This window comes from Drosophila ananassae, chromosome XL (assembly GCF_017639315.1).
Source record: "Drosophila ananassae strain 14024-0371.13 chromosome XL, ASM1763931v2, whole genome shotgun sequence".
Taxonomy (NCBI): Eukaryota; Metazoa; Arthropoda; class Insecta; order Diptera; family Drosophilidae; genus Drosophila; species Drosophila ananassae.
This window is the reverse complement of record NC_057931.1, coordinates 8,594,428-8,613,595: the sequence shown is the minus strand read 5'-3', so window position 1 is coordinate 8,613,595 and position 19,168 is coordinate 8,594,428. Positions and strand designations below refer to the sequence as shown.

The following is a 19,168-nucleotide window of genomic DNA, read 5'->3' as shown; positions in this document are numbered from 1 at the left end:
CTCGGCCAATTCTTATGCGATCTGAAAAAGGTGTACCATTTTGTGATCAGGGAACTAAGTAGCTCCTTTCCTCATTTGAAATATTGCTTAAATATGGTTTTCAAATTTTTCGATTTTTTCCAAGGGGTACCCCTGTAAAATGATGGGTTTTCGCTGTATCCCCACTTTGGCCCCTTCCGACAAGCATATCTCTGCCAATTCTTATGCGATCTGAAAAAGGTGTACCATTTTGTGATCAGGGAACTCAGTAGCTCCTTTCCTCATTTGAAATATTGCTTAAATATGGTTTTCAAATTTTTCGATTTTTTTCCATGGGGTATCCCTTGAAAGCGCTTCGGGTACATCCATTTCTGATTGAAATCATGGTTTGGAACCCGTTTCCCATGTTTTGGCTTTTTTTGTTAAAGCTATTTGGGCATCGCTGGGGCTTCTCTCTGGCGATCGCTCTCGAAATCTCACCAGTTCTCTGAGTGACTGAGAAACGAGCGCCAGTTTGGCTGTGGCAAGCTTAGAAAAAACTAAATAAATAAGAGAAAAAAATCCATAAAAAATAAAAGAAAACCACAAAGTAAAAGAATTTTTTGCATATAGAATTTTTGTTTACTGTAGATGAAAGAGATGAAGTTCAATGGGGAGGTTGTGTCGAGGGAATATTTGAGTTTTGAGTAAATGTATCTGTATCTGTATCTGGAAATGTATCTGAAGCTAAAGTATGATGTTGTTCTGCTGCTGCGACTGTGATTGCTGGCGGCGTGCGCGTTTAATTGAACGACTCCACGCATCGCTTGACACTTGCTCATAAAATAAGCCCCAAGCCGGAGAGGAAAACCGATCCAAGAAGGCCTCAACGAAACCTACAAAAAATACCCAAAGGCGGTAGAAAATCAAATCAAATTTACTTGGGGGGCAAAGTCAAACACGAAGCACTTAGTGGCGGGCTTGTTAAGAGCCGAACTATGTAAATAATTCAAAATAGTACACTTGAGATCGTCAGAGCTAACAGAAATATGACCTTTATGAAGGAGTTTTTCTTAAAAAACTCAAAGCCCACCAGGAAAAATAATATGAGTAATATGAAATATTATTAAATATCCGATCGAAGACATAAGGCTTAAATAATTGAGTGAATAATGACATTTAATTTTTATTGCGATTTAATTGTTTACATTTAAGCGTGGAGAGATAAGATAGGGTGTATTTTTGTACCTGTAATAGGGAATATCGTACTGAAAGCGCAGCTAAAAAATTATACAAAAATTCTTAAAAAACAAAGCTTCTTTGTAATTATTTCGCAAAGTGTATCAATTGATTTTCGCCTACTGGGAGGGAGGATTGTGAGATAAACTGATCGAATCACTATAAACTGAGCGAATGCCGCCGTCTCACCGACCATATATGAACATTAATAACTCGAAAAGGCTTTTAGAACGAGCATTTGCATATCTGGCAACAATTTATGGACAAGATGAAAAACTCAGTTCAATGGCAAATCAAGTTATACAGCATTTTTAAAATGCAATTTCAGCACAACACACCGCCCGACTGGCAGGCGCTGCTGCATTTTATTATTTATTTGCTTTAGTGTCTCAACAATTATCGCAGAATTGGCAATAAAAAACAAAAAAAACAACAGCTGTGTTGGCTATGTGATTAATATTTATGTCTCATAGCCACAGGGACAGTGTTTGATTTCAGTCTGTAACCGAGAAATCGGTCATTTGATATAGGATATATGACGACAGGCCACCCCCAAGTCAACAAATGGGGTATTACGAGAGACACCATTTATTCCATTTGATTCGTCATGAACTTCTTGGGGAGTATATATAGGTTTTAAAACGATATTTTTCTATATAAACAAATAGTTACACTTCATACCAGGTAGTATTGAGGGTTTCCCTAAATATTTAAAATATTTTATTAAGATATTTGTATTTAAAGATGAATTATTATATTCATACCCGGTACTTACACATTATTGTGTTTTTTCAATAAATAATATTCATATTCCTAACTAGCTTTTATCAGTCTAGGCTTTATAGATAAAAAATAAAGAAATTAGAAATATTTGTATGTTTTTTAACGTAAAGTATTCATACCCGGTACTTGTAGAGTATTTTTGTAACTTTTAACCTCTTCCTGTGGGAAGTACCGACTATCATACGCTCTAAAAACTTACCTTTTCTATAATATTAAATCCCCCGACTATAAAAGAAAACAATCCAATAATTTGCTTATAAAAAAAAGAATATAGTTTATTAAATTACAGTTCAGTGTATTATATAATTTATTTACACAAACTAGCTTATTATTATTTTTTTTTATTCTCAATTTTCAACGTTCTGTCTCTTGATTATCTCTCTCTCTCTCAAAGGTTAAAACGTATCGCCAGAGAATCTTATTAATATCACAAAGATGCGTTTTTTTTTTAATAATAAGTATTATAATAGGTCAGGATGCTGTTGCAGCTGCATCCGTTGCATACTTTTAGGCATCCGCATAGGCAATCACATCACCGATTTGAACCGTAACATCGCTACCCCCCGAGTGATCCGATCCGGAGTCCATGTGCTCCATGGCTGCCAAGCTAGCGGCTCCATCCAGGCACTCGAAGCTGCGGCTTCCGCTCGGACCGCGACTGCCACTGTAGGGCGGTGGTTGTTGCAACGTCTGCTCCTGTTGCTGCTGCTGCTGCTGCTGGTGACGCGGATAGTTTTGTTGCACCTGTCTTTGGTTACGCAATGAGGTTAATTGATTGGGATGAAACTGTGGCATGGCCTCCAGGTCCTGTCGCAAGTCCCGCACATGACGCTGCCACAGGGGGACAACTTCTGTGGCAACACCACTGCTGCTGGCTGTGGGTACACTTGCCCCCGATGGTGGGCGGCTGGTGGGTGTGGCATCTGGTGCGGAGCGCCATACGGGCGTTGAATACTTGACGACAGTGCTGGGTGGTTGTTGGGGCGGGGCGAGGCGTCGCATGGGCGTGGCATACTGATAGGCGGGTGGTATGTCGTTTGCATCTTTTTTGAGAAAAAAAAAAAAGAATTTCGAGATACTTTTGACTTTGCTTTTAAATATTTTTTTAGATTTGAGTCTAAAATAGGTTTAATTTATTTTAATTTTAATATTTTGTTTCATTTTTAGACTCAAATTATATTTTTTTGGAATAGGTATTTTGTTAGTTATTGTAGTTAGTTTTAGTAATTAAAATTACAAGTTTTATAGAAAAGATTTGTGTTATTGGGTTATGGTTAGATATACTTGTAGATTAATAAATTAATAGATTAATAATTAGATTAATAGAGATACCAGAAAGAGATACCATAAGAGATAAACTGACCAAAAAAATACCCAAAAAATGTATAGAAAATAATAAGAGATCCATCACCGTTTCAAAAATACTGGGACTTAAAACTAGGTTCAGTTGAGGTACCTTTCTGGGTTCATGCACGTGGCTTTCGGAGTGTGGGTTGCCCGGGCCCGGGTGTTTGTGGATCATCTTCTGCCAGTTGCAAGTGTTCAAGTGCCGGACTAATGTTCTAATTCTTTTTTTTTTTTTTAATTTTATGTTATTTGTGCTTGTGGAATATATATATGTTATTTAACTACTTGAGTGCTTTCGCTTTGTTATCCTTAAATATATAAGATAATTTTTTTTTTTCATTATTAAATTTTTAATAATGAAAAGGTTTTTTTTTGGAAGTCATGTCTGTGAGTTATTGGACGCAATTGTCAGATTCGAACGACTACACATAAATACATATTTTTTATATACAATTATATAATTGTTAGACTTGACTATAACCATGATTATTGCCATTGCTGTTTCTGTTATGATCGTAGCCCCCAGCTACTGACTTACTGGTATTGAATGGCTCGGCATATTGGTTCTCCTCCGGATTCAGGGGGTATGAGTAATTGGAGAGGAATTCCGGAGGCTGGGAACTGTTGGTGTTCTCAGGTATCAGGCGTAGCTCCTCGTTCGGTTCGGTGTAGATCGGTTCGTTTGTATCTCGCAGATCGGGACTGGGAGCGCTTGGTGGCGGTTGAGTTTGAATTTCCAAATTTAAAATATTACTTGGATGGTACTTGTTCAGATGATCGGTAAGCAGATTCTTAATGTTTGATGGAGACTTGGACGGTAGACAGCTGAGGATGTCGGTGATGCGATTTAAACAGTCGGGCCTGCTAAGGGTTCCCTTGTTCGCCAGTTTTATGATGGCCTTGCACACATCCTTATATTCCTCCTGATTGGAGAGATTGTTTACCTCGTTGTTGACCAGGTTCAGCTGCGATTTGCTCCAGCTGCATTTATCGTTGGTGCTCTGGCGGCGGCAGGCCACTCCGATCAGTACCACCACCAATGCTATCACCGCGACAACGGCCACAATGCCCATGGCTATGCCGTTGCTGCTCCACACATTTCCGCTATGCTGGTCGCTCATCGATCGCTCCGACCACCTCCCATTGATGCAGTACTGGGTGGCATTGCTATTCCTTCCAACGCCACATGCCTCATACAAGTACCGCCGCCAATTAACGCTGGTGGCATTGAAGCACTTCCGATCGCTCTCGGCCAGGGTGCAGAGTATCTCGGAGTCCAGATCATGGTGGCTGAGACTGGAGATGTAGGTTCTGCTATCGCAGGTGCACTGCCAGCCCACGTGGATGTCGTGGATCAGACAGGCATCGATATCGAGGCTGCCCGGTTGCGGATCCTTCAGTCGATTATTCTGAAAAGTGCAATTGAAGCCCACCGATCGGTTCTTGATTTGGAAGGTGTCGAAGCGATCGAAGCCGTTGTTGTTCATCTCCACGTGAGTCACATAGTTGATGATTATCCAAGACTTCTCCGTGTACTTGACAGTGTTGTTCAGGATGTAGGCGTTGGCGGCATTCACCTGGATGGCCCCCGATTGAATTCGTTCTACTCTGCAAGTCGAACAATTAAGGATGTTAGGAAGAGTTCGATGAAAGAAATTTTGTGGCGACCGTGACACTTGATACGTACTTGTTGCCCGTAAAGATGAGAATACTGACACCACTTTGACTTATCGCCTCGCCCTCAATCGTCCCGATTTCATTGTTCACCATGGAGACCTTATCGCTGAGGAGCTTAGCCGTGAGAGCCTTAGACTTGATGATCCTAATGTTGTTGTTCTCGAAATTGAGCTCCTTGATGGTCGTCACATCGAACGCCCCCTGCTCGATGCTGCCGATGGTGCAGTTAATGATGCTCACCTTGTTCATCGACTGGTTGAAGCTGTTGATCTGGGATATGCCGGAGTTCTCTATCCACAACTGTCGGATGGAAAAGGGATGTTAACTCATTTTGTATTAGAGTGTCCTTGTGAACTCACATTGACATAGGTGGCGGTGGTCTTGGCACCACCCGAGTGGAAGGCATTTTGCTTTAGATCGCACTTGTCCACATTCCTGATGGTGCAGTACAAGTTGGTCATCTGTAGGGACTTCGGGAAGCCGACCAGATGGGTGCAGTTCTCCACTATCAACTTGTAGTCATTGCCTGAAATTTTTTTGGATGGTTATGATGGTTATGATGGTTATGTGGTTATGTGATGCGACCTACCTTCGATGGCGTGGGGCTGCAAGAAGACATCCGACAAGTTAAAGAACCCAATTTCCGGGAATCCACCAAAGTTCTGGCGAAAGGCATGCTCGTCGATCTCCACCTGGTCGTTCTCCTTGGTGCCATAGAAACGGATTGCATTGACCTGATTGTCCCTGAGTAAGTCGGCGCATAGTAACAGCTTAATCTGCGACTTCAAAAACACTATGATCGATCTGTACTTCTTTTGGACAAAGTACTTGGAGTCCCAGACAGTAGATAGCTGTGGAGTAGAGATCATTTGAGTTTAGTTATGGCTCATAGGCTTATAGGTTAGGCATCTGCACTCTACACTCTAAAGAGTATAAATTATTCCTCCACTCAATTGGGGAAGTTGGCACCCTGTTTTGCTGGAGCTGTCGTGGGGATCGTGACGGTTGACTTACATTTCTTGCGGTCTGTGTATAGCCCGCACTTTTGCCAGTCTCTGTTTTATTTTTAAACGCAGTGTCTGCGACATCAACAATAGGAGGAGGAGCAACACCAACAGCAACAGCAACAGCAACACTAGCAACAACTAAAGATGACAATTACAACGGCGACAACGGCAACTTGACCGCAACGCGTTCATTGCTCCTCCAGCAACAAAAAAAAAAAAAATAAAATAAATAAAAAATCCAACAATCTTCAGTTGCAGAAGCTTTCGAACTGAAGAATGGAGAAGCGAGAATCGAGAATGTAGAACGAAGAATGAAGAGCTCAAGAACTCGAACTCGAACCCGGGTGCAATTTTTCCATTAAATTAAATGAAAATAGTTGGAAACTTGAAGGGCCGACTGCGAGACTGCGAGATGGATGGATGGATGAGGATGGTACGAGAGTTCCTAATGATCTTGATGATCTTGTTGATCAGTGGCGGTCTTCTCTCCACATCTCACTCATTGAATTAATAAATCTGGGTATTACGAAAGGCCAGTTAGCTGTACTGTAACTTTTAAATAGATTACTAGTCTAGTACCATGTTGGTAAACAAGATAGCGTTTATAAAAACCAAAGTATATAGTATAGAATGAGTTGTTTTGTATTTTTTTTGGACGGGCCTACGTGATTTGGTTTCTGAACTTTACGTATTCGGTTTGCACTTGATATTGCGATATAAATTATAAATTATTATTATTATATTATATTTGAAAGCATAGTGATGACTTCAAATGTGAATCATACCAGAAACCTTCAGGGGTTTCTCTTGAAAAAGTAAGAGTGATAGATTACAGGGGTTCTGTGGTGAAATAGGACTGGGGCCTGGACACTTGGCATTATAATTCAGACCTCGTTCTTATTTTTTTATTCGATTCTTGCATTCCCAGTCGGGCCACCTGTTTTTTTTTTCTGTCGTTTTTCGTCTTGTCTGGCCTCGGTTGGGGGTTCAATGTCTCTGCATTTGTATCTGTGACTTGGTATCTGTATCTGTATCTTTGTATCTTTGTATCTGTAGCCCCAACTGCAGCCGGCAATCTTTTTCTCTCTTGGATCGCACTTGTTGTCTCCGTCAGTCTGTGTTTTGTTTTCTTGCCCAGATTTCTTTTGGCCTTCTTAGCTGAGAATTATACGAATACCTCTAGATTTTTTTCTTATTTTCTTCCAAGATTTACACATTCCTATACTCTTTCTCTCTGATTCTTCGCGCTCTGTTTGCCACCATCCATGGTGGCTCTGGCTCTGGATCTGGCTCTGGGTCTGGGCCTGGGTGCAATTTTCTTGCAATTGCTCCAGTTTCTCTGGAGGCCCTCTTCCGCCTACCGCCTACCGCCTTCCGCCTACCGCCTCCTTATAGAGGAAGTCTCAATTACGTGTGAGTTTTAATTTGCTTGTTTGTCTGACAGATAGCCCACCTCCCCCAACCCTCCCCCTCTCCAAATCCCCATCCATCCATTTGGTTTCAAGTTTATGAGAACCATTCCTCCAAATGGCTGGAAAAACAAACAAAATCCAACCCCAAAAACCAAGATGAGGAGAAAAAGTTTATGAAGTTCGAATTCGTCAGATGATATTTACATATAGGTATGTCTGTCTGCCAGTCTTTTATTTCAGTGTAGAAATACTCACAAAAAAGAATCTGAAACCTGGAACACTATATATAGAGACTTCGTCTAGTCCGCGAGCGGCGACAACTTTCGAGATATATATTTTTGGATCCGAATCGAAATCCGGCGGGGCAGACAAGCGGAAATAGCTGCCGTCGCCTGGCTGGAAGTGCCGGGCAACCAAAAACAACACCAGCACATAAATAACCAAACAAAGCCAATTAAAAATAAATTATGATCTCGATCTTAAGCACTCTCTCTCTCCTTCGAGAGCCCTGAAGTCGCTGGAAAAACTCAAAATGTCACATGGCCGCAATGCCAATCACATGGCCGGAAAAAATTGTACCTCAGGACTTTCCCAAAGATCCCTTTCTCAAGCCACACACACACACACACACTCCCACCTCATAGATGCAGTTTTTTTTTATCTCATAGATAGAAAACCTCAACACGTTCGATGTGGGATGATGAGTTATGTACCTACTACGTGACTTGAGTTCTGGGCAAAAACAAAAAATGCAGAATTCCTTCCTCTGGTTATCTTTTTAGTTTCTAGTTCTTTTTCGATAAGAGCTTCTGCTTCTATGGGGAAGTTCTATAAAGGCTTAAATAATTGCAACGCACTATATACGCAACGCGTTCTATAAAGGCTTAAATAATTGCAAATCTAAAGCGAAACTGGTTGATAGTATCAGATAAGACCGAATCTTATCTTATTCTAAATCGAAACCCTGCCATCAAAATGAATGGATACTGCTTTGGAAGTTATAATTCTGAAGCTTCTAGAAGAAAAATTGCCTTTTAGACCACCATTCTGTATACAAATCTTGTTTATGTTCCAAATCAAATTATTGGCAAGATCTAGTTGGCCTCGAATGCAGTTTTTTCCCCATTTTCCTCAGTTTTTTTTTCGTTATTTTTTTTTTTGGTAAAAAAAACCCACACACACCTTGTGGCATTCCATCGAAGAATGTTTGTTTTGAATTCTGGGTGTTTGGGTTTATTTTTCGGAGCAGACAGAAAGATACAAGTAAGTGGTTTAAGTAGCCATTCCAAATGGAAGTCCTCACCTCTTCGCCCACTTCCATCCATCCATCTATCCATCTATCTATCTATGTTTGTATCTTTGTATCTTTTTTGTTTTGGAGTGCAATCTGAAGATATGCAGCACAGCTGCTGACACTATATAAAGATACTTTGGCTTATTACTGTCAATCTATAAATTAATCCTCAGGGCTGGAACTGAGGGGGGAAAATGCATTTCCATTTTCCATTTTCCGTTTTCCATTTTCCATTTTGTGAAGCTTTCTGTTTAGTCCACTTTGCACATAGAACTGGAGCGCCCACGCGGCAAATAAATAAATTTCGGTTTGTGTATCTACAAGATGACGACACACACACACATGCCACACACACTTAGATACTTGAGTATCTCAAGATCTTGGAAGAAAGTGGCCCTGGGAGGGGTGGGGTGGGTGGTATGGACAAGTGTCACCCGTTGGCCCACATCCGCTCGAACCAAAAAAATATCTGAAAACAAAACCAAACAACAGACATCTCTCATCCCCAGTCCATTCAATTACTAAGGAAGTGCAAAATTTAACAACTACATAGATGTATCTAAACATATTATCCACATATGTGGATAGAGATACTCTGCCAGATACAGATACTTGGCCTGAAATAGAGTTTGGTATTCATTAACTTGTGCTAAAATGTTAAAATGCTAAAATGTTGAAACAAATTACCAATTGTATCTGACTGAGCAATTTTCAGCCGTATCTTACGGATGTCTAATTGAAACGACCTTGATCGCTTATATTTTTTTTTCTCCCCTCGTCTCAACTCAAAAAATTGCTAACCAAACAAGTTAAAATTGCAAAATCTATATGCAAAATGCAATTTATCTCTACACTATTAAGACTAAAATTTATATGAAAGGCTCTAAGTTATTATCGAAAAATAATTGAAAAAATAAATTTATTTGTGGGGAGTCGAACTCGAAGCATATTTCTCCATTTGCATTTGTGACTCAAAAAAAAACACAAATACGATTTTGTTTATTCCGTAAACCGAAGAATGTGGAATCAGACCCATCCTGTATTTATTTCTTGGATATCGAAGGGACCCTCCTTATTTTTTTTTTTTTTCCTCCAATTACTTGCACTTGCTGGCCCCCCCCCCCCCCTTTTTTTTGTTTTTGTTTTTATTTCGAAGTGCGGGAGCAAACGAGCCGAGTTTCTCAAAAAAAAAAAAAAAAAAAAAAAAAAACGCACACCTGACTCATTAGCATAACCTGTTGGACTGTCTGTTTAAGGGGGGTTAAGGGGGGGGTGGAGACTGCCACGGGGGCGGAAAAGGGAGTGGCAGCACGTCGGCGCCGCCTTCTTGTTTCATTTTCATTTTCATTCATTTTGCACGCATTCAAATACAGGAACAATAATTATTTCGCTTTTGTTTACATTCCCTTGGCGTCAGTCAGAGTTAATTTCTGATTTTCAGATTTTTTGATTTTCTGATTTAGCGTGAAATTAATCAAAAGTGCTCAGCTACGCATTTTTTCCACCACCACCCCGAGAAAAGTGGCTGAAAACTTTATATAAATATTTTCAGACACATTTTCAGACCCCCAACCTACGTGTTTGTGTTTTTCTAAAAATTTCCAGGGTCTTTTGGGGGAAATATTTTACAAAATTACGTATGGTATATATATTTTTTCTTTACAATAAAAATGTGCAATTGGCCATTTTTGCAATGGTTGCAAGTTTAAGCCAACTATTTTCATTGAAAAAAGCTCTATAAATTAATCATAAATACTTTCGATAAGACTCCTTCACTGACTATCATTAATAGAAAGCTAGTAGCTCATAGAAACTTATTAACAGCTAAAATTATAGGCCATATACTTGGCAATTGACCAATTAAAATCAGTTAATTGTGAATTATAGCTAGTAACTTGTCATTATAGCTAGATTTTTATCAGCAGAACAGCTAATAGAGTGATAAGAAGATCGGCCTATCCGGTTTACAAACCATATCTGAGTAACTGCCTTTTTTGAGTCTTTTTGATAGAAAACTGAAGTGCAAATATTTCAAGATATTCTGCTTATGAATCAGATATAAATTTATAAGATTCCTGGCATAATCTGCTTATGAATCAGATATAAATTGATAAGATATCTGGCTAGAAAATCAATCCGCAAATTGTTTATGGCTCTTCTCTTGAGAATCGGATAAGAATTGGCAAGTTCTTATATTTTTTTTGTCAAAAAAAAAAAATATATAAAATATTGTGAGTAATCAGAATATTGGCTTCAGATTGATATTGATTCAGAAACTCACCGTTTTGTTTATCTGGAAATCGCATTCTATCTTAACGCCGACACAGCCGCAATGGTGGCATATATCCACGCTGGTATCGTATTCCTGGGCCTCGCTCCTTGGCAGGCGATCGTATCTTTTTTGATGAGTACTCGGAGTACTCCCGGCTAGAGGGGCTACTGAAGCCACCAATAAAATTATTACCGACATTCCCATTATTTTCCACATTTCTGAACAGTTTTTTGAACAATTTATGGCAGTGACGATTATATTGTGAATTATTTGTTGTGTTTTTATTTATTTTTGTTTGCGGATTTTATTTTTGTATCTTGTATCTTGTATCTTATAGTATTTCAGAGCACAGCACTATTTTTTGTTGCTCTTCACGGTAGCCACTCTCCAACACTCTTGATTTAGACGGCGAGTGTCTCAAAAGAGATCTCCACTAATATGCATATTTATGATGTTCTTCGTCATCCACAGAAATATTTTAGAACAATAAGAAAAAAATACAAAAAAAAACAATATGATATGCCGGCGCATAGAACGCACTACAGAGCTCGTCGATGTCTTCGCGTTGAGTGTTCGAAGCGGATTGGGAGACTATCGTACTGAAGAGTTCGTTATGATAGCGTTAGCAAGATCGTTCCGTTTCCACACGTTCCTATGATACCTCTCTCTGCTCTCTCTGCTGGCTTTACACTGAAATTATACAATTTTTCTCCTTTATTTTTACTCTAAAGTATGAATAATGATTGAACTTACAAAACAATAACTAAATACTTTGATTATTACTGAAGGAAGGTAGAAAAATGTTAAAGGCATGACATCATCTATTTTTATAGAAGACTTCCATATTTTGTGGGTTTTACAACTTTTTTTTATATTTAGCTTTAAATAGCTGACAATAGTCTGAATTTGTAACAATTATTAGACAGATTTTTACCATTTCTTCAATTGCTATTTAATAAAATAAAAAGGGTAATACTTACTAGGTTACAAGTTTTTATTTTTAGATATTTTTGCAATTTCTACTACTACTAGGTTGAGCTTGAAAAAACTAAAAAGGGTACAAAAGTTATATTTGAATTGAAACTATTTTGAAGTTTAGCCTTATTTTCTTTAACTTTACCCTATTTAAAAAAAATAATAGGAGTTAATATTGAGTTTAAAATAACTGAAAGGAATATAACTTAAAATTAAATTGTGGAAATGAATAAAATATATGAAAGTATGTGATATAAAGATAGGACTGAAAGATTATTTGAATTTAATAAAGATTAAATTCCAGTATAGCTTAAAATAGGTTTATTTTTTGTTAAGTGTATGAGCACTGACCTTTCTTTCAGAGAGTGGGAGAGAGAGTGGAAGACTCTCTTCTCTGAGAGATCACAGCTGATCTCTGTGCTCTCTGCGGGGCTTTTCGATAAATTGAATCAGCTGCTTTTTTTTTATATATTTTTTTTTTATTTTTTATTACATATCATGCTGGGTCGGGTCTGGTCTGGTCTGGTGTGGTGTGGGTCTATAGATACATATATGTATGTACATGTGTTGAGACTAAGAAGACTAAGAAACAGGCCCGGCACAAAAGATAGAGATAAACCAGAGGAGAAGTAGCTGAGAACCAGAAACGTATCTGAAAACCACTCAAAGACTCGATTTTCGATCCATAGAAGTGTGTAGATTACCGAACTATCCAAAAGCCATCTTATCTGCATCTGATGTCCGTAGTAGCCGTAGCTATTTATAAGTATTTGGCATTGATAGATACTATATACTATATCGTAAAGTATCTACATCTGAATGAGTCAATGAATGGAAGGAAGTGCTGGGAAATTGTTTATTTTTGAATTGAAATGGAGAGTTTTTTTTTTAAATTTTTATTTCTCAATGAAAAAGATACTTGATCATTAAACTCTTGAATTAATAAATAGTATTGTATCTTTAAGTTATTTATTTGTATTTATTTCAGTGTAGTTAATTGTCATATGTTTCTCTCTGTGTGTGTGTGTGTGTGTCTCCATTGTGTGTGAGTTAGCTTCAAAAGCTTCTGATTCTGCTTCTGCTTCTGCCATTCTCCGGAGAACTAGTTGTTGGTTGACTTTTAATTGGCCCCTCGTCGGGGTCTGGGGGGCGGTGGGGGGGCAATAAATTTAATTGCAGCCATTAGAGGCAGACAGCAAAGAGCCGGCTTGTGTCTGTGAACAGTAACCCCACCTCCTTCACCCTCCCCGGACATTGCAACAAATCAATTTGCGTTCAATTTGGATGCCAACTGCCACTCTGCCACTCTGGCACACTGCCACACGAGGCAGGAACGAAAAAGAGCCGGAAGTTGCACCGCTCCAACCCGCAGAGATACTGTTTATATATATAGGATTGTAGATACGATCGGGGGAGGAAGAGATACGGGTCCGGGTCCTCCGCCCACGGCGGACTCTCAATTATTACGTCGTTGGATCGGTGATTTTCAGCAAAATTCTGTCTCGAAAATCCTCCCCCAGTTTTCAATAATTTTCAATTTTAATTGATTCGAAAGAAGGGTGTCAATGGTCTTCGAAAAAGGGAGATACTAGTTTTTTAAATAAATTGAAACAATTGCCACAAGTACTTGACACAAATAGAACTCTGAAACAATAAAATCCTAAAAAAGAATTGATTGGAAATTAGGGATCATAAATCTATAAACCTATAAATTAATTGAGATTTTATTCATTTCAAAATAGTAATTGTCTAATAGTGTGCACTTTTATTTTTCAATATTATTAATTTATAATTAATTTATATATTTTTATTTTTCATTAATGACGTTAGTTTTTCCCCCCAAGTCCCCCCAAGAGTGAGCGATAAGAGAATTGACGAATGTCACGACACACACACACTTGCCTCTCTCCCCATTGGAGTTGCCCTTGTCGGTTCCACTCTCTCTCCCCCTTTCTTTGTCTCTTTCTCTTCTATCTGTGTTATATTATATATATATGACGAGGATTCATTATCCGAGTCTTTGACCGGACTTTCGGCGAAACGTTTTCTGGCGCGTGGCATGTTGATTGAATTTCACAACTCGACTCCCTCTTTAATTCATGTCGATCCCTTCTCAATTCCTTCTGGAGATTTCAATATTAATTACCAACTCTGTGGTAATCCCCTTCTCAGGCATACGCCTCAAAAATTCGTGAGAATATTTATATGTTCTATTATTAGTTAGTGCCTTAAGTTTATACCGATCTCCTTCCAATATTTCGGTTACTAAAAACGGTCCTCTAAACTTAGGGTCTAATTTTGTCTGATGTCGCTCTTCGTTTTTAAGCAAAACGTGATCACCGACTTTATGTCTTACAATAGTAGCCTTATCTTTATCAAATCTAGCCTTATCATATTTGGCATTCTTTTCCATGTTTTGCTTAGCCATTTCTCTAACTTTATCAATATCAACATCGTTCTTATTTTCAACAACAGGTACGAGACCAAACGGCCTTGCTTCTTTGCCAATAAGTAGTTCTAAAGGGCTAACCTTAGTCACTCTATTGGGCGTACAATTAAGAGCCAGTTGAATTTCGCATAAAGCATCTTGCCATGACCCCTGACCTGTCTCAACCGCTGTTAGCATGGACTTTAGAGTACTCATAACTCGCTCTACTTGGCCATTGGCCCGACTAGCACCCGTGGCGATCAGATGCAAATCTATCTTTTGAACCGAACAGAAATCACGGAATGCTGTGCTTGAAAAACTACGTCCCTGATCTGCGATCAGACGAGAGGGTACGCCGAACAATGATATTTGTGATCTTAATGCCTTAATACAGCTCTCGGTGTCTAGCCTCGATGTATGAGATAAAAAGACAAACTTCGTGAAGGCGTCTATTGACACGATTATGTATTCCTTCTGTTCACTTTTACCACTAAGCTTCCCTGTGATGTCGATGTGGACTGTATGCCACGGGATGTTAACCTTTGGTATGGGATGCAACTCCGCTTGTACCCTACCAGATGGGGGCTTTGACAATCTGCATGTAATACAGTTGTCGACAAATTTGCGAACGTATTTGGACATCTTGTCAAACCAATAGTATTCGTACATTTTCTCAAGGGTTTTTTCCCAACCAAGGTGCATAATTGACTCGTGCACATTGTTTACAGCTGACCACCTAAATGGCTTTGGGATGATAGGGAGACAACGAGTCCTTCCGTTTCTTTGAATTTTCCTATACAGCGTTCCTGCCCTTAACTCGTACGTTTTGGCCAAATCCTCAGAAAGATCATCGTTACGCAATTTAGAAACAATAGACGACGTTTCTACGTCTCGTTGCTGCTCAGCTAACAACCATTTGTCAGTAATCTCTGCTAAATTTATATGTTTTTCCACTGTACCTTTTGACTGGATGCGATCTTTTGATATGGGATTTCGAGACAGAAAATCTACATGAGCCATTCGTTCGCCTGGCCTATACTGAATGTCAAACTTAAAAGATTGCATGTACGACCACCACCTATGGACTCTTGGAGTCAGTTCCACTTTTGTGCGAGATGCCTTGAGAGAATTGCAATCGGTAAAAACGATAAAATGTCGACCATACAAGTAATGGCGAAAATGCTTAATAGAATTGAAAACTGCAAGTGTTTCCAACTCATACGAGTGATAACGCGATTCCGCTGGCGAAGTCCGTTTACTAAAGTATTCGATAACTCGTGGCTTGTTTTCGATTTTGTGCAACAAAATTGCGCCATAGCCAACGGCACTCGCATCTGTATGAAGCTCAATAGGAAATTGTGGATCGAAAATAGTAAGAACAGGTTCACTAGTCAGGATTGAAATTACCTTCTGTCGTATTTGCTCGTGCTCTAATTCCCATGAAAATGACATGCTTTTTGAAGTTAGAGCATAGAGTGGTTTCAGTAACTGTGAAAACTTGGGTACAAACTGACGAAAATACGAGACCAGTCCAATAAATTGTCTCAGTTGAGTCACAGATTGCGGAGGCGGTAAATCTGTAAGAGCTTGTATTTTTCTAGGATTCGGTCGAATTTCACCTGCTCTAACTTCGAAGCCCAAATATTCTACACAAGATTTAAGAAAGGAGCATTTTTTAATGTTGAAAGAAAATCCTGCTTCGACGAGTGCTTGTAGAGTTATTTTTAGCCTGTCGAAAGCTTCCTCCTTTGTGCGTGCAACTATCATTACATCGTCCATATAAACGATGACATATGTATGAGTCAGATCGCCTAGGGCACGATTAATGGCCCTCTGGAATACAGAAGGCGCATTTTTAAGCCCAAAAGGCATAGCCAAGTATTCATACTGCCCTTCTGGGGTTACAAACGCTGTCCGTTCAATAGAGCTTGGATGTATTGGGATCTGATGGAAGCCACTCGCCATGTCAATGCACGTGAAAAACCTAGCATCACTCAACCTAGCTATCTGGTCAGATATAAGTGGCAATGGGTACTTGTCGGAAACGGTATTGGCATTAAGCTCACGATAATCAACACACAGACGGTCTGTACCATCTTTCTTGCGGACAAGTAACATCGGACTCGCGAAAGGAGAGGAACTGTGTCTTATTATGTTTGCTTCCAACAGCTCTTGAATGGAATGTCTAACCTTTTCTTTTTCTTCCACACTCAATCGATAAGGGCGTCTCTGAACCGTCTTATTCTGATCAATCAAGCGAATCTCTAACTGTCCCGTAGTCACGCGACTCTGTGGTATACCATTTATAAAAGAATTTGAATACCCCTGTAATATTGAGAGCAGTTTGTCTTTATCCTGTCCATGTAAATCGGTATCGACACTAGCCAGGTCAGGAGTGCATTCGGAGACTACGACAGGTAATACAGACTTTTCGTTAAACATAGTAAGCGCGCTTGATGTAATTGTCACGCCGATGCCCTGGCTCAAAATTTCCCGACCAATCAGAGCGTCGTATTTGATATGATTGTCTAAAACTACGTGAAACAAGATTTCGAAAGAATGCTCACAAATTAAAACATTCGCCAATATCTGTAAAGTGCTGCAAACAGAGTTGCCACCTATACCCCTCAATGTCACTACGTTGTTTATTCTAGTGCCGGATAATCTCAGTGATGCAGTCTCTTTGATGAGTGAACATTCGGCTCCGGAGTCGAAGTAAAATTGGAACGACTCACCAAACTGCAGCAACGTTCCTAAGGGCTCAAGTACTGTGCATATGTTTACGTCTTTGATGGTATTGCTCTTCATCGGCGGACGCTCCTGACGATCTGGGCACACAGTAGATACATGTCCAGCTTTTCCACATTTATAGCAGGTCACGGATGATCGATCTTTTGCTCCAAATTGTTGATTACGGGGCTGCTGACGCTGAGTTGCCTCTTTATTAAAGCGACATTCCGCCTTCTTGTGTCCGGGTTTGCCACAATTATGACATGTGATGTGAGACATAGTCCTGACTCTTTTTCCTTGGGGTGCTGATAAGTTGTCACTCGAATGCTGGTTCTGTCTAGTGTCGAACGAAAAGGCTTTGAGTTCCTGATGCAGCTCGTTTCTGGTTTTGATATCCGTCGTAAAAACCAAACGGCGCAATCGTTTGTCTATCCCAGCTGCATGTGCCAACGTAACGGATACTGCAATCTGCTCGACGCTAAGTGACTTCCAGCGGGCCATAAGTGATGTGACCATTCTGCTTCCATACAGCGACAAGCACTCTCCTTCGTTTGGGCGTGCATTTAGCAAATTCATAACGGTTGCGGCCAAAGTCTCCGTTCCAGAAAAATATTGCAAAAATAATTCTCGGAACTGCGTCCACGTAATGCCGGGAAAACATGTCTGCGAGAGCCAGTGAGATGCGGTGCCTTCCAGTGATTTGCTGAGGGACATTACAAGAGCGCTGCCCACTAGCTGGTTTTCGGACAAGATGTAGTCAACCGTTGAACACCAGGAGAGAGCGTCTGATCCTGCGCGATCAGGGTTGAACTTTGGCAGAACAATATTTTTGGCATCTTTTGGTTCATTTTGAGAGCACTGCACTTGTTTTATTAGCTCAGCGAAATTATGATTTTGCATCTCCAAAATTGACAAAAGATTTGCATCATCGGCTGGAGGCGGAGGTAATCCCACTTCTGATGACGAGGATTCATTATCCGAGTCTTTGACCGGACTTTCGGCGAAACGTTTTCTGGCGCGTGGCATGTTGATTGAATTTCACAACTCGACTCCCTCTTTAATTCATGTCGATCCCTTCTCAATTCCTTCTCACCCTCCAATACACACGCACAGTGTGGTGAGTTATGACGAACACTATCTGTCTCACTCATGCCCACGGCCAGACTACGTTGACAGAATTACGTATCTGCCTCGCACGAAAGAAAGGGGAACCACAAAGAAATAAAACAAATGTGTACCAACAAATAATCGTTATAATTTGAATGTTTAAATTATTCTGCGACATATACATATATGTGTATGTATTGTATGTCCCCCCAATGCAACTCTTCCGCATTTTGTAGCACGATAAAAATGAATTCAATGAATGAACGATTACATTGCCGCAATGGGGAGCATAACCCACCACCTCCCTCTCACCTCTCCCCACTCCCCCTATATCTATCTCACTCACTCGCATAATGCAACTTCCAACGGGGGGATCCGCAACTTGTTTCTATGCGCTCCATTTCCATTTCTCTACACTGGACAAAATTTACTCAACTACATATTAAAAATATATATTTTTTAACTCATTAAACATAATCAGTTTTCAAATTAAACAAGTCTAATAAATAAGTAATTATTTTATTCAGGTTTCAATTTCTCGCAGTGTATGTGAGGGGGGAGTAAAAGGGGTTACCATTAAGTGGAAACGTGTTTCCCACAGGTACCTCACGCACACGCCCGATCACGCACACACCCATGTGGCCACAGTTGGCTGCTGCCCTTTGTTTTTCCTCTTTTTTATTTATTCTCTACTTTGCTCTGTATTTTCGGTTCTATTTTGTTTTGTTTTCAAAGTGCAGGGTCGCCTGCAGGAGGAGGCGGGGATGGCCCCAGTAGGCTTGGGGTACTCGGTTTCCCGGTTACCCCGTTTCTCTCCAATCCAACTCTCCAATTCTCCGATCTCCTTCCCGGCCCTGCCATTATCATTTTCGTTGGAATATCTCCCATCCTCATCCCCACCCCATCCCACCCAACAAAAATTTCCATTTTCATTTTCGT

At 39.9% G+C, this 19,168-nt stretch overlaps 2 protein-coding genes across 6 annotated transcripts in view; one reads left to right on the top strand and one right to left on the bottom strand.

Annotated features, from left to right (window-relative positions):
* LOC6504741 (E3 ubiquitin-protein ligase highwire) overlaps nucleotides 1-19,168 on the top strand; it is a 59,226-nt gene that overhangs the window by 21,103 nt on the left and 18,955 nt on the right. The gene's annotated exons all lie outside the window — the stretch shown is intronic.
* Nucleotides 2,230-18,506, bottom strand: LOC6504743. Of its 5 annotated transcripts, XM_044716990.1 has the most exons (7): nucleotides 11,970-12,116; nucleotides 10,999-11,679; nucleotides 5,594-5,855; nucleotides 5,364-5,530; nucleotides 5,015-5,304; nucleotides 3,866-4,935; nucleotides 2,230-3,023 (listed from the first exon to the last, which is right to left on the bottom strand). In XM_044716990.1, exons 2-7 carry the CDS (start codon nucleotides 11,203-11,205, stop codon nucleotides 2,488-2,490), a joined length of 2,532 nt encoding a protein of 843 aa, XP_044572925.1. In that variant the 5' UTR covers nucleotides 11,206-11,679; nucleotides 11,970-12,116; the 3' UTR covers nucleotides 2,230-2,487. The 5 variants fall into 5 exon arrangements, 2 of the variants coding, with proteins under 2 accessions (XP_044572925.1, XP_001966281.2); XM_001966245.4 differs by lacking the exon at nucleotides 11,970-12,116 and having other exon boundaries at nucleotides 10,999-11,883; XR_006507623.1 differs by lacking the exons at nucleotides 2,230-3,023; nucleotides 3,866-4,935; nucleotides 5,015-5,304; nucleotides 5,364-5,530; nucleotides 5,594-5,855 and adding an exon at nucleotides 12,316-18,506 and having other exon boundaries at nucleotides 11,135-11,679; nucleotides 11,970-12,037.